The following is a 15,805-nucleotide window of genomic DNA, read 5'->3' as shown; positions in this document are numbered from 1 at the left end:
TTAAGTCTCTAATTCTATCAAATATGCAGAATTCATTCATCTTCAGCAAGTAAACATTTAGTAATGGCAAGCTAACCTAATAAATTATTCCATTCCATTTATTTGATAAAGCACATTTAAAAACAGCATGTGAGCTGACCAAAGTGCTGTACAGGGGTAAAAACATAAGGTTAAACGAATAATATATAAGAATAAAACAGCTAGAGCATAGCACAAAGAACCAGACAAGAGAAGTCAATAAAATCGGGAAAAGAACAGTGTAAATAAACCTAGATTAAATAGCTAGGCAGTAAAAGCAAGGGAATAAGTCTTTCAGTGAGACTGAAAAACCCCAATAAATTATATTCCATTTAAGATGTCAAACACCCAATTTAAGAAGCACATTCGATCAGATGGAATCGCTACGTTTTAATCTGAGGGGAACCTGAATACTACAAAGATTCGGTGTAAATTCGTCTGACAGATAACTTCTCCCAGAGCAACTTGTGAAGCCGTCTGAGGTCACCAGCGATGGGGGTGATGGTCACCAGAGCAGTTCCTGAAGGGTTCACAGATAAGACTATGTTGCTCTGCTTGGTTTGAACACCCATCTCCTTGTACTCTGGCAGGATCTGGGTCACGGTACACTGTGGGTCACAGATCTTCCAGCCAGGAATGCCACTGATTGGAAACCCTCGTGGTCCACCTATTTCCTGCTTGTTAAGGACAGCGACAGCCAGGCGGCCTTTAGACAGAGGCCTCTCCCACACCTCAAAACTATTTGTCTGAAACAAGATCATACATTTCAGTCAGATTTTTAACAACTGGAACGTTAACGCTGTAAATGCAGACAGTTGGTTCAGAGGCTTTTTATGTTTTCTCATGTTCGAACCTTACCTTGGCAGTGCGAGATCCCTGTTTGCCCAGTGAATCCTGGCTGATTTCTATGATGTGTTTGTTCAGCAGCAGCGCCTTGGAACGAGGACAAATGTTCCGGAGATCATTGGACATGAGCAGAGGGGCTGCCATGATTGCCCACAATGCCATCTGGGACTCCTCCTGGTCATGACTTAGGCCAAAGTTCCCGATTACGAGCTAGAGAAATGGATTAAGGTCATAAATTCAAGCTAGTTTGTGTCAGAGGAAGCAGGATATAAATTATGCCAAAAGTAAAGTTGTAGAATTTGGGAACAGTACCATATCTGGGTCATTCCATCCCCCGGGCCCAGCCGAAGGGACAATGATGTCCTGGTGAAGAGCTGTCCAGTCCAAGATGGACTTGATCGAATTCCACGAGTCAAACACATCATCGAAGTTACGCCAGTGGTTACACGTCTCCCTAATGGCAGTGTAGTTTGGCTGGAGGTACATACATCTCTTAATGACTTAAATGGTAGTTATTGTATTAATTTCCCAGAGTAACTGAAAGAGCTCCTTTGTGTTGGAAGTTTGTCTCACCTGGTGGAAAGGCCACTCGTACAGAGGCCACTCACAAGAGTACAGGATGCTCTTCCCGGTTTTGTTCAGTGCTTTTGACATATTGATGTAGCCTTAAACAGAACAAACGTAATTCAGTCTTGTCTAATAAGAATTAGAGAAAAAAGTCAAACTAAAAGACCATCAAGGTAACCCAGTTATGATGTATAACTTAACAAGTTTGAAAATGTTGAAATAAAATCCTACCTTCTCCCAGCAATTTCCAATCCATAAAGCAGCCATCAAACTTGAGCAGATCCACATCCCAGTCAGCAAAAGTCTGAGCATCCACCTCATAGGAACCCTGACTACCGGGGTACCCAGCACAAGTGGTTTTCCCAACATCTGCATAAATACCCAGCTTCAGACCTTTAGAATGGACCTGGCAGTGGAAAACGTTCTTTAAAACATTGCAGTTTTTCCTGTAACGTGTTTCAACCAGTAGGTGGTGATGTCACACAGCTGAAAATTTGTTGCAACATGCTCTGCCTGACCGGACTTTACCATATCCATTTACTGTGGATCCCAATCAGAGTGGAGCCAGACTTAAGGGTCAATCTGTCATAATGGTTCCCTCTCCCCACAGGTGAATGTTAAAACCTGAGTTTCCATCATGTAAATAACATGATTACATAATCTCACTAGATTTGTTCAACAAAGGCTTCTAGAACAAACTGGAAACACTGTTTTAAACCCTAAATATGATGCCATTCTGCATAATCTTTATGACATAGTTTTGTTTACAACTACTCACATAGTCGGCCAGTTTCTTGATCCCCCCTGGGAATCTATTGGGGTCTGCCTGCAGGCGGCCCTGGGTGTCACGCTGCAGGGAGGGCCAGCAGTCATCGATGCAGACGTACTCGTATCCAGCCTCTTTCCAGCCCTCCTTCACCATCACATCTGCCATCTGCATGTACAGACGCTCGCTGCCAAGGCAACAGGAGGGGCTATTAGTATTAGTTAGATGCCAGTGCTCAAGTACTGAAGGAAAAATGCTAACCGTAACAGTCAGGTTGCTGCTCATTAGTGTTATGTAACAGGATTAGATTGACATTTTAGAGCTACATTTACAGAAGGTCTTCATTTTCATGAGATGAATATAGTTTTTATTGTTTTCATTCTTTTAAGAGCTCCTTGTTCATTAGAGAGAAGATGGCCGATTGGGGTGGAGCGATCATGATGTGATCCGGACGCTAAACTGGGGGACTGATGAGGGACAGTAGTAGCTCAGGAGGTAGAGCGGGTTGTCCAGTAATTAGAAGGTTGCAGGTTCAATCCCAACTCCCACCAGAGAATGCTGCTGTCGTGTCCTTGGGCAAGGCACTTAACCCACCTTCCCTGCGGTTGGTGGTCGGAGGGAACAGGTGGCGCCAGTGTATGGCAAGCCTCACCTCCACAGAATTATCCACAACGCCTCTAAACAAAAATCATTAAAGGGACTTTACGGACTTTTGAATTTTTATGCTCGTGATTGCCCCCTCAGGCCAAAAGCGTAACGGCAGCTTCAATAGTAGGCTCGTGCACGAAGCGTGCATGCTGTACGTGCACACTGCTTAACGAAAATAACAGCTGAGACAGTCCCGTGTGTGTGTGGCCCGGAGGACAGAGGACAGGAGAACATGCAGCTAATTAATTAAATAATTTGGTTCTGTACCTTTCTCTTCAGCACAGCCGACAAAGGTTTAAGATGGGTCAGTCTTCCTGCATGCTCAGATCATTCCCTTCCCTTGCTTGAAAAATTGTTCCAAAATGAAAGTTGAACCAACATCTTTTTTATCTGTGAATTCAGTGTCGTTTGGCGAGTCTCAAATAAAAATGTGGGCATCTTACTGTAAAAAAAATATACCATTAATGTAAAAAAAAACTCTAAATGAACTATGTTCACATCCAGAATCAAACCCAGGTCTTCTGCATGGGAGTCAGACATCTTACATCACATATGTCAGAGTCAAGGCCCGCGGGCCAGATGCGGCCCGCGGAGCATTTTTATGTGGCCCGCGAGATAAATATCAAAAATATATTAAAACTGGCCCGCTGGCCGATTTTACCGCAAAGACTTCAACTCCCATGATGCTTTGCGGCGGCAGCGCGGAGCCGACGAAGCCCCCTCCTTTGTGTTTTTTCAGCGCCTGCTGCCGGTCTCTGCAGCTCCGCTGTCTCGGACAAACTACACTCCTCTCACTCAGCGCCGAGTTCACTCAGCTGTTTTCTGACGTTGAAGCCCAGAAACGGAGATTCTAGCCGCTCAGTAATGTATTCACGACTGAAAGAGAAAGTTTTTCAACTAACATCCAGACAGAGCTGATATAACTCTAGCGAACAGCAACACGCTCAAACCAGCACGACTCTGTGGCTGCTGTTGTGTTTCCTCCCCGACACACAACAACGTGGTCAAGCTGCTCAGACATGTTCAGCAGCACAAACCTATGTGAGCACCTGTTGTCATCTAATGTTGTCATTATTATGATGAAGATGAACAAAACAACAGGAGTCTCCTCCTCAGCTCAGATCAACCCCATGATGCAGGTATCTGGCTGGAACAGGTGAGCATCACAGTAAACCAGTGGAGCAAACTGAGCTTTAAATATGTTGGTTTTATGCTCTTTTTCTGTTCCAAAACATGAAAGTTAACAGGTGAGATGTTGCATTTTCATTTAAGATAAAATGATATTTTTATTTTGTTGTTGGCCCGTGAGAAAAGATTTAACCTACAGTAAACAGGAAGTGTAAAGGCTGCAGATAGATGAATAGAATAGAAAATCCCTTTATTGTTCCTCAGTGGGGAAATTAGATGTCACAGCAGCGATGACACTTATTACAGGAGAAAAAAAGGAGAATAAAAAATAAGAAAAATGAATAAACAAGAAAACATAAATCCTGAATAGATTTTTAAAATGCTGATTATACCACAAGTAATGAATACCACTGATACGTTTTATTTAAAACTGACTTGCTCGTGTGTAATCTGGTTATTCCACATTCAGTGTTAATGCAGAAATAAGTTTGTTTCCAAGTTTAAAGGTTCAAAATTGCATATATGTTGATAAAGAAAATGTGCAAATTTGCCGTCACTTTTCAAAAATATTAAGTTTGGCCCTCGACTCCATCCCAGAGTTTCATTTCGGCCCCGTGTGAGTTTGAGTTTGACACCCCTGTCTTACATGGTGAGCTACACTCTAGTAACATTCGAAGTATCTTTAACTTTTATATCCTTGATGACACCTGAAACAACGTCAAACCAAAGAACGGTTCGAAGCAAAAATGGCTATTTTGTTGCTAATTTGCAGGAAATATCTAGAAGAAAGTTCTACAGAAAGTAGCTAAGGGTCCTCAGAAATGTAGCTAGGTTTGTCACTAGGCGTTAGGAACAGCGACAAAGTCGCTGAGTTGGCACTGCCTCTCTCTCTGCTGCTGAAGCTACGGATAGCAAATGCTACGGGCTATGCCTGAGCATGAATGCGCATGAAGCAGCCTGCTAGACCCGAGCAGCTCTCTTTTTCTGTGATTATACAGAAAAACAGGCAATCACAGTAAAAATGCCAGGGCTCATTCTACAGGACCAGGGCATAGCAGGAGAATGTGTGAAGAAGAAATGTATTATTTCTATACATGTTTTGGCTGTCACACTGCCATAATGCCCCTTTAAGCAAAGAGGACAACTGTTTGTCAAACCACATTCTGAACCATTTGTACAGTTGTAAGGTGCAAAACAGGTCCGCCTGCAGTCTTTACTTGCTACTTATTGAATAACAGCAAGGGAGCTTAATCTTTTATCTTTAATCAAGCAAGAATGGGGGGGAAAACACATTTTACAGTTAAAACTAATGTTAAATTGTAGAGTTCAAATCTAAACTTTAAACTCCTTTCAAACGGAACTTTTAAGATTTTCCAGTATTCTTGGTTTGGTGAGGATTTAATCCTACTAGAACAGAAGGTATTCAAAATAAATACCTCATTTGCTCTCTAAAGTAAAACCCGCCGTTTTAGTATCAATATACTGTCGAGGTACGAATTAAACCTACAGAAATATTTTATATAGCGCCTCTCCCGATAAAAATCACGAGGCGCTTCACACAACCCAACAAAAAAATAAATAAATAAATTAATATGTTTAAAATGAGAAAAAAAAATTGTGATAAAAATATGTAAGAAAAGGGAGAGAAATAATTAATAGGAATGAGGGAAATCACTGGATGCCAGGAAAGGTGGAATAAGAGCAGAATAAGGAGAGGGTAGTGACGAAAGTCACGCAAAAGCCAGAGTGAACAGGTGTCTTCAGCTGCGTTTGCTTTTTTAAAGGAGACCACCGAGTCCACTGATCTCAGGCACTGGGGGAGAGAGCTCCAGAGTCAACCTATGTATCAGTAAAAAGTGAAACATCATCACCTTAGTATTAATATTCCTATTTATTCAAAATTATAATAATATATGATATAACCAATTTAGCCCTGGAATATTATGCATGCAAATACTTATTTTCTGGATGTTAACATTCGAATGTAAGTTGATTAATTCCAAGCATTACGTTCCCAAACTTTTAAAATACAATCATTTTAAATTAGTAATTAGAATAAATGTTTATGACCAACAGCACCGTTTCTGCATTATGCAAGCCTTAGAATTGTATTTAATTTTTTTTAATTTTTATTTAAAAACATTCCCAAACTCCCCTCCCTGGGCTGCCACCTTATTGTGGTGGAGAGATTTCAGTGTCCCAGTGATCCTAGGAGTTAAGTTGCCTGAGGCTTTATGCCTCTGGTTGGGTCACTCATGGCAAACTGGTCCTAGGTGAGGGATCAGACAACGTGCAGCCCAAAGATCCCTTATGATGAATAATATAAATGGAAACAGTATTCCCTCACTCAGGTGCAAGTCACCGGGGCCCCCGTCTGGAGCCTGGCATGAAGGTGGGGCATGTCAGCGAGCGCCTGGTGGCTGAGCTCTCCCAGAGATAGGGTGAGAAGCTCGATCACCTGGGAGGGGCTCAGAGGAGATCCGCTGCTCCTCCACATCGAGAGGAGCCAGTTGAGATGGCTCGGGCATCTAGTTAGGATGCCTCCTGGACGCCTTCCTGGTGAGGCTTTCCGGGCACATTCAACTGGGAGAAGGCCTATAGGAAGACCCAGGACACGCTGGAAGGACTATGTCTCATGGCTGACCAGGGAATGCCTTAGGATTCCCCTGAAGGAACTGTCCCAAGTGGCTGGGGAGAGGGAAGTCTGGGCCTCCCTGCTTAGGCTACAGCCCACACGACCCGACCCCGGATGAGTTCAGTCGGAACAGCTCTCTGTGATTCTGGTGGCTCCCAGACGCTTGTCCGCGTCATGGTTTCCAGACCTACAAGCGCTGGTGTCCGGCTCCCCGTGGAGGGAGGACACCCTCCTCCAGGTGGGAGGAATAATCAAACATCCTCCAGAAATAGGCCAACGGCTGTGGGTCTGGCCGCTGAGTGGTCACGCTTAGAAGCTTCTGGGCTGCCGTGTGATGTGGTCAACATGATTCAGAGTGCGCGCGCACACTACCGTTGCCTGTTATGCTGCTAAATGGGCAGCTTTCCAAAAATGGTGCACAGAGCGGAATGGTCAAGCGCTCTCCTGTCAGCTGGCGGATGTCCTATTGTTTCTGCAGATATTGACGGACAGAGGCCTCGCATTCAGCACTATTAAAACATATGGTGCAGCTATTCCATCCCATCTCCATGGTTTTGGAGAAAGATCTGTTTTCAATCATCCCCTCACAAAACATTTTCTAAAAGGTGTCGGAAGGAACAGACCTGTGTCCCGCCCACTATTTCCCCAGTGGGACCTAACGGTGGTTCTGCACGGCTTATCTGAAGCCCCATTTGAGCCCTTGGACCCGGTCTCACTCAAGTTCCTGTCACTCAAAACTGCTTTGCTGCTGGCACTGGCATCAGTCAAGAGAGTGAGCGACCCAACCGCCCTCTCAGTGGCTCCTGCATGCCTCAGGATCCGGGAAGATGGTGGGTCTGCTATTTTATGCCCAACCCAGCCTTTGTGCCCCAAAACATTAATACTTCCTTCAAATCCAGGTCAATTTCATTGGCTGGACTTTTTCCTCCTCCCCATAATTCTGATGAGGAGGCGGCTTCTCACCTTCTCTGCCCGGTGCGCGCGCTCGCACGATACGTGTCACGCACTTCAGGGATTCGTCGCTCACAGAGCCTCTTTGTACACTACCGAGACTCTTCCCTTGGGCAAGCGCTGTCGACCCAGCATCTTTCACACTGGCTATGTGACGCTGTTTCACTCGCTTACACATCATCAGGGCGGGATCCTCCTGAGACACTCAGGGCTCACTCAGCCAGAGGCATTTCTTCTTCTGTGGGGCTCCACAGTGGTGTGTCAATGGAAGACCTTTGCCTAGCTGCTTCATGGGCTTCCCCATGTTCCTTTACTCGTTATTACTTACGAGATGTTTCTTCAGGATCCATCACTCGTTCAGTGCTTGGACCCCAACAGGCTGAGTGAAAACATTACGGCCTCACATCGGCCCTGCAACAATAATACATATCCAGATGGATATGTTCGCAATCACTACCTATGTTCCCCTCATAACGGGTCCCATTCAGTCCATTGCCCTCTTGTCACCCCGGGCTCCTTATTATCTTATCACCCCTCATATATGAGCCAGTGATTACATCAATGGATCATTAAATTTGTCCACTTGTGGATGATCATTTTAGTGGGAACCCCACTCTTCTTTCTGGCTGCCTCAGCCTTCTAACCCCTTGGGCTTAGGCTGAGCGACCCTCTCTAAGAAGAGAAATGTTGGATGTGCCCATTTGGTTTGAGCTAACTAGTGTGGAGTAAACTCATTTAGCTGCACATCATTCCAATAGCAGCTAGCTTAAGGGCTACGACAAGACGAAATAGAACGTTGGTTACGTATTGTAACCCCAGATTCAATGAGTCTAGTCACAGCCCTTAAGCCAATGGCCCCACTGGTTCTGTTAGGACCAAGAGCCATCGGAGGCGAACAGTGGAGTCTCTCCACTTATATACCCACGGGGGTGCCCACCATTGGTGGGCGTACATTTAAGCTCTTCATGATTGGCTGATGCTGAGATCACCCTTCCAATAGCAGCTAGCTTAAGGGCTGCGACTTGACTCATAGAATCTGGGGTTACAATACGTAACCAACGTTGTCTCACATTGAGTAGTCTCTGTCCCACATTTGGCAAGTTGGGATCTGGTCACCCTAGTACAGGGGTGGGCAATCCTGGTCCTCGAGGGCCGCTATCCAGCAGGTTTTAGTTGTTTACCTGCCCCAACACACCTGATTCCTGGATGAATCACCTGTTCAGCTGCTCATCAGGCTCTGCAGCAGCCTGTTAATCACTAGTAGATTCAAACCAGGTGTGTTTAAGCAGAGAAACAAGTAAAACCTGCTAGACAGTGGCCCTCGAGGACTGGGACCCCTGCCCTAGTTGGTTCCCAAACTTAAAAAAATTGTTTTACAAGTATTTTAAAATATTTTCCTAAACGAAACAACAAGGTTTCTATTCGTCCTTATACTTATCAATGATTGCTCTCAGTCATATGTTGCCGTTTTATTTTACGTTAGTAGTCTCAGATTTCCTGTTCAGCTCCATGTGGAATTAAACAACCAATGCCTTCTGTGTTAAATCCGTCAAAAACCCAGGGAACCTGTGAGCTTCCTGTTTGGGACTTGTGTGAGACCAGACACAAAAATGTAAAAGACCAGCCGTTTCTGTCGTGCTGGATGCAGCTGCTCACCTGATGCAGTTATCGGGGTCGTGGTCACAATCGGTGTTACACATGAACCTCTCCCAGTGCAGCCAGCCCATGGTGGGTTTCAGCGCCAGGCCGTTATCCAGCGCCTCCGCGGCGGGACTCAAACCCACAACCACGAGGAAAAACACCACTAAGTTCATGTTTACTCACAACTTCACACTTTTCTCCTGCTGCGTTAATTTCAAGCTTCTAAATTTCATGTTACAGCTCCACTTCCTTGTGCCATAAGCCTCACCTCTTCACGATGATGGACGCGACTGTGGACCAATAAGATCACAGAGCGTCTGTCCACTAGCCAATCACTTGTTCGCTAAATCGTCCTCGGCAAACAAGAAAGAGCTCGTTTTTGTTAAGTCAGGTAAAATACGTGAGTCAGGTGACGAGCAAAGACAGGACGCAGTCACAAGACAGGCCAGTCTTGTGATTCCTCAAAATACAAACAAGTAAATATTTACACAGTAATATTTGATTATTTTGTCATTATCTCAACAAGTATTAAACAAATTTTAAATGACAAATTTAGCCCTTTTAAAGTGTTTTTATGTACGATTAAAAAACTAATTAATGTTGTAGGCAGCTTCCTGAAAAACATCAGTTCAGAGAAATACAGTTTACATCCACTTGGACTGACAAGCTAACGGCTAGTTCAAGTGCAGCCAAAATCTAAGTGGATATCTTTAAACCTCCCAAACTGCCTTCAGTTTTCCATTTCATGGTTACTTTAGTTGCAATATTGAGAAACCTTTGCAAGACTTAAGTTTATGCACTAAAGCCCTGGTCACACGTAGCCGGCTAGCCCACAAAACAAAGATTTTCTACGGTTTGGCATTCCACCCTCAGGAAAGTGAAGACAAGCATTCTTCTAATTATTGGGGGGTTATAGTAGAGGTGGGGAGGGCTTCTTCTGATCACCTTGAGGGGTGCTGGGATTTAATTTAAGGGTGCTTCTGCAGCCTCCCAAAATGTGTTAAGAACGACTATATGTAATGTTTCTGGAAGTATGCACCAAGTTTCAGGTTCTTCACAAAAGATGTTTATTGTGTTCCTTCTCCAGCTGTACATCATTCTCTCATCAGTGCTCACCTCTACCCTTAAATAGATCATCTAATACTGCCCCCTTGTGGGCAGAACCACTATAGGTATCACTACATCCCCCCTGTCACACACACACACACACAAAAACGTATTGTGCTGCTTCTTGTGTTGTATTGAGTTTTTTTTTCTTCAGTTTATGCCCTACTAAAGATTCAATCTCTCCGGAGGCTTAATGATGCGCGTTATCCTCCTGAGCCCACAGGATACAGGCTCAGATATGGCTCCCTCTGCTGACGGGACACTGTCTTGCACAGCCATCCCTGCTGACAAGCCGGGCTGCGTGTTCGGCCCAACAACAAGAGACGAACCATCGTCACAGTCCTGTCCCTGAAGAGTCTCCTGTGTCTGCTGTCCCTGAAGAGTCTCTTGTGTCTTCAACAAGTCCCGACGGTTGCGCCTCAATGTCTGGCCATCTTCAGTCCTGACCACATAGGATCTAGGACCAAATGTCCCCAAAACAACAGCTCTCCTACTCCAGCGACCAGAATCCCCAACTCTCACTGTATCATTGTGGACCAGCGGCTCCAGTGATCTGGTTGACTTGTCATAGTTCCTCTTCTGTCTCAGCTGCAGAGACCTTCTTTGGAACCCCAGATCCTGGGGTACCCCATGGGCATCACGGAATGGGAGAGTGGTCCTCAATCTTCGTCCCATCAGAAGTTCAGCAGGGGACACACCATGTTCAAGGGGTGAGGCTCTATAAGTCAATAGAGCCAAATGGGGGTCAGCATGGCTGTCTTTCGCCTTCCTGAGAAGATGCTTCACGATCTGGACCCCCTTCTCAGCCTTCCCATTCGACTGAGGAAACAGAGGGCTCGAGGTGATATGCAGGAAGTCATAATCCACAGCAAACTCATGAAACTCTTGGCAGCTGTAACACGGTCCATTGTCACTGTACACAACATGAGGGATCCCCTGTCGGGCAAAAATTGATTTCAAAGACGAAATTACAGTAACAGCAGAAATATTGGGGAGGACCAACACTTCCGGATAATTGGAATAATAGTCAATAACTAATAAGTAATGTCTTCCATCCAAATGAAACAAATCAGTCCCCACCTTGTGCCAAGGCTCTTCAGGTATATCGGTGAGCACCATCGGCTCCTTGGTTTGTGTCATGTGATACTTCAGACAGGTCCCACATCCTGAAACCATTCTGTCAATATCAGTGTTGATTCCTGGCAAATAAACCGCTGACCTGGCTCGTCTTTTACACTTTTCCCTGCCCAGATGCCCCTCATGCAGCCTCTGCAGAATCTCAGGTCTCATAGACGTTGGAATTATTATCCTCTGTCCTCTGAGTAGAAGTCCATCAACGACACTCAGCTCTGCTCGGATGTTAAAGTACTGCTGACATTCCCCTTTTGGCCATTCACCCTGTAGTTTATTCATAACTCTCTGGAGGATCTCATCCTTGGCAGTTTCATCAGCAATCCGCTTAGACTTTCTGTCAGTCACAGGAAGGGACTCTTTAATCATATCCACATGGACCTCCACATCTAACTGAATGGAACCCACATTCTGGGCACCATGCAGCGGAACAGCCCTGGACAGAGCATCAGCAAAAACAATCTGTTTCCCTGGTGTGTAGATGAGCTCAAAATCATAACTGAGAAGCTTCATCATGAGCCTTTGAAGGCGGGGTGACATGTCACTAAGATTCTTTTTTACAATGGATACCAAAGGCTTGTGATCCGTTTCAGCCAAAAACCTGGGGAGACCATACACAAAGTTATGGAATTTCTCAAAACCATACACAAGTCCCAAGCACTCCTTTTCAATCTGTGCATAACGACATTCAGCCGCAGTCATCGCTCGTGATGCATAAGCAACTGGTCTCCAGTCATCCCCATCATGCTGCAGGAGCACGGCTCCAATCCCATGGGTCGATGCATCTGTGGAAATCTTTGTCTGTCTCTGGGGATCATAAAACATCAGGACTGGTTCAGAGGTAAGGATGTGTTTAAGTCGCTTCCACTCATCATCATGATCACCAGTCCACGAGAACTCCTGTTTCTCATGCAGCAACTGTCTCAGGTGCAATGTTTTCGAAGACAGATTGGGAATGAACTTTCCAACAAAGTTAATCATTCCAAGGGCTCGGAGAACTGCTTTTTTATCTGCAGGACAAGGCATCTCCAGTATTGCTTTAATTTTCCTGTCATCTGGCTTGACACCTGCCCCAGACAGTTGGTCTCCAAGGAAAACTATTTCTCTGACACCGAACTGGCATTTTGCTTTATTCAGTTTCAGCCCATTTGCCCGGATTCTCTGTAGTACTCTAACGAGTCTTTCATTATGTTGCTCCACAGTTGCCCCCCAGATGATGATATCGTCCACATACACCCGTACCCCGTCGAGCCCTTCAAGGATGTACTCCATAGTTTTATGAAACACTTCAGGGGCTGAAGTAATTCCAAATGGCATCCTCAGAAACTGGTACCGCCCAAAGGGAGTATTAAAAGTACATAATTTGGAGCTCTCATCCTCCAACTTAATCTGCCAGAACCCATGAGATGCATCCAATTTAGAAAATAACTTTGCACCAGACATCTCACTTACAATTTCCTCTCTGGTAGGAAGTAAGTAATGTTCCCTTTTGATGTTATCATTTAAATCCTTAGGGTCCATACGGATCCTCAGGTCACCATTAGGCTTCTTGACACAAACCATGGAATTAACCCACTCAGTCGGAGCCTCCACCTTCCGTATGACTCCCAACAGGGTCATCCGGTCGAGTTCGTGTTTCAGTTTGCACCTCAGGGCACCCGGAACTCGCCTAGGAGCATGAACAACAGGTCTGGCATTGTCCTTGAGATGTATCTTATATGTGTAGGGCAAGGCCCCAAAACCCTCAAATACATCCGGGTATTGGCCAACAATAGTTTCTGCGCTGCTGTGCGGATCCCCGTTGACATGATACACTCTATGGACCAAACCTAGCCGTTCACATGCTTCATCTCCTATCAAAGAATCATGACCTTTCGGCACAACTATAAACTCCAAGTCGTGTTCTTTACCTTTAACGTGTACTGTGAGAGTACACTTGCCTTTGGTGATGATGGATTGGCCATTGTAGGCTTTGAGGGTGCTAGATGCCTGACGAATGAGCGGTTTCACATCCATGGCTTCAATATCACGCTCATTTATCAAATTAGCCTTCGCCCCAGTGTCCAACTTCACAGGAAAAACAGTTCCATTCACAAGCAGTGGCACTGTCCATTTATCCACCTTCACGCCGCACGTCACAGCAGATGGAGACACGTCAGCATCACGTTCCACAAGACCCACAAAGAAAGTCTCGCTCAGGGAAGCTTCTTACACAGTGTGTACAGGATCATGCTTTTCAGGCTTCTTTTTAGAAAAGCAATATTTGGAAAAATGATTAAGTCCTTTACAGCTGTTACACATCTTGCCAAATGCGGGACATTGTCTCAGTGCATGTCGCGTCCCACATCTTCGACAGGAAAATGACCTCTCCTTGTCCTGTCCACATTTCCGTTGACATGAAACAGCTGCAACATCAGGCTCCATTCCCCGCTCCCCCGCTCCATCACCAAAAGCTTTCACATGGTGCCGGGCTATTTCACACGCATGGCAAATATCCACAGCTTTAATCAACGTAAGATCAGTCTCTCTCAGCAGCTTTTCTCTCACTTTTGTATCATGTATTCCAAACACAACTTGATCTCTGATCAGCGAATCCTGAAGAATTCCAAAATTGCACGTTCGTGCCTTTAACTTCAAATCCGTCAGGAAGACATCAAAGCTTTCATCCTGCTGCTGCAAACATGCACGAAACACTTACCTCTCGAATGTCTCATTTTTCTTCGGTGAGCAGTGATCATCAAACCTCTGCAACACAACGTCAAACTTGTGTTGGTCCTCCTCATCCTCAAAGACAAAGGTATTAAACACCTCCACAGCGCGGGGTCCTGCCACTGTAAGCAACAGAGCAATCTTGCGAACATCAGGCTTGCTATCCAGGCCAACAGCCTGCAAATACAGCATGAAGCGTTGCTTGAAGGAACGCCATTCACAATCCACATTTCCAGTCCAGACAACAGCTTCTGGAGGCCGTACACTATCCATGGCTGGACCCCACTCCTGGTACCATGTAATGTTTCTGGAAGTATGCACCAAGTTTCAGGTTCTTCACAAAAGATGTTTATTGTGTTCCTTCTCCAGCTGTACATCATTCTCTCATCAGCGCTCACCTCTACCCTTAAATAGATTATCTAATACTGCCCCCTTGTGAGCAGAGCCACCATAGGTATCACTACACTATATAGTTTGTTTCCAGGTCTTAATTGAGCTTCGATTTGTATTGTTTTATGAGGAACTCTGGGGGATTTGATTATCAGAGGCTTGTTCATGAAAATCCACTTTCAACTTCTGTTTACCATTTAGAAATAAATCTAGGCCTCAAGTGTCCAAAGTAGTTTGATAATGGCGTAATAACTTAGTAGCGGGGGTATGTGGCATCCAAATAGTGTAAAAATATCAGAGTAAAACACAGTGTTTAATACAATTTCAGTAAAAAAAAATCTACACATCTACTTTCCATGTTTTTTTTATATCTATAAAACCCAGTGTAGTTTTAAAGCCCTTTCAGGTATTTAATTAATAACGGTTTTAATCTTTTAAAGTAATTAAAACAATAGTCTTGTTCCTCATTGCAAGGCTGAAGGCTCCAGGCCCCCACAGCTAAGAACAGAATTAGAGATTTGCACAAATGACATATGAATGTTTCTGAAAATACTGAAAACAAGTGAAAAAGGAGCTAAAATCACAGAATTTGAAGAACTGTTATCAACACTTTACAGTAGGAGTCCCTTTGTTAATGTTACTAAGTGCATTATTACGCATTAATAAACAAAGGGTCTTTTTATTAATGTTACCGACATAGTTAACTATTAAGTGTCCTTAAGGTTAGGGCAAAGGGCCAGGAATGGGTGTCTGCTTAGTTATGCATTACTTAATATTAACATTAATGTAGGGTTTGAGAATTTGGGTGCTTTAAGGGTTCAATATATATTTTACCTCTACTTATGACCAATAAGCTGTGATACTCTTATCTAAATATAGAATATCAACCTGCTTGGTCTTTACTGTGCTAATTAGAAGATTCTAGGATTCTTTATTTATTCAGGGGTTGCACACACTTCATTTTGATTCAGAAAAGAGTCAGGTTTATAAAAGTAAGAATTTATTTAACAAACAATTAAAACATGACAAGTTAACTAACATTTACTGTGATGGATGGAACTAGATGTGATGTATGAAACCTATGTGTGAATGTGGTGTTAGTCAGAACTTCCGTATCTAGGAGAGCTGAGTTCTGGATGTAAAAGAATTTGGTTTGTGTTAAGCTATAAAGTTGATTATTATCAAAAACACATCAGATGCAATCTGTCATGTCTACATACCCACTCGAAGACCCTCGTGATAGATCCGGAATGTAGAAGTCCTCGGAC

At 44.2% G+C, this 15,805-nt stretch overlaps 1 protein-coding gene across 1 annotated transcript; it reads right to left on the bottom strand.

Moving 5' to 3' along the window:
• Positions 1-80: 80 nt before the first annotated feature.
• On the bottom strand, positions 81-9,478 carry gla (galactosidase, alpha). Its single transcript, XM_015947477.3, has 7 exons — positions 9,216-9,478; positions 2,210-2,384; positions 1,663-1,837; positions 1,438-1,529; positions 1,177-1,338; positions 877-1,074; positions 81-764 (listed from the first exon to the last, which is right to left on the bottom strand). Exons 1-7 carry the CDS (start codon positions 9,371-9,373, stop codon positions 432-434), a joined length of 1,293 nt encoding a protein of 430 aa, XP_015802963.3. The 5' UTR covers positions 9,374-9,478; the 3' UTR covers positions 81-431.
• Between the last annotated feature and the right edge of the window lie 6,327 nt (positions 9,479-15,805).

This window comes from Nothobranchius furzeri, chromosome 1, assembly GCF_043380555.1.
Source record: "Nothobranchius furzeri strain GRZ-AD chromosome 1, NfurGRZ-RIMD1, whole genome shotgun sequence".
NCBI classification, from domain to species: domain Eukaryota; kingdom Metazoa; phylum Chordata; class Actinopteri; order Cyprinodontiformes; family Nothobranchiidae; genus Nothobranchius; species Nothobranchius furzeri.
The sequence above is the reverse complement of the archived record's forward strand: the minus strand, read 5'-3'. Positions and strand labels throughout refer to the sequence as shown.

Coding starts and splice junctions, on each gene's coding strand:
- gla (XM_015947477.3), bottom strand. CDS start 9,373: ATGAACTTAGTGGTGTTTTTCCTCGTGGTTGTGGGTTTGAGTCCCGCC. Junction 1,339..1,437: donor ACGAGTGGCCTTTCCACCAG/GTGAGACAAACT, acceptor ATGTACCTCCAG/CCAAACTACACTGCCATTAG. Junction 1,075..1,176: donor GATGGAATGACCCAGATATG/GTACTGTTCCCA, acceptor CCATTTCTCTAG/CTCGTAATCGGGAACTTTGG.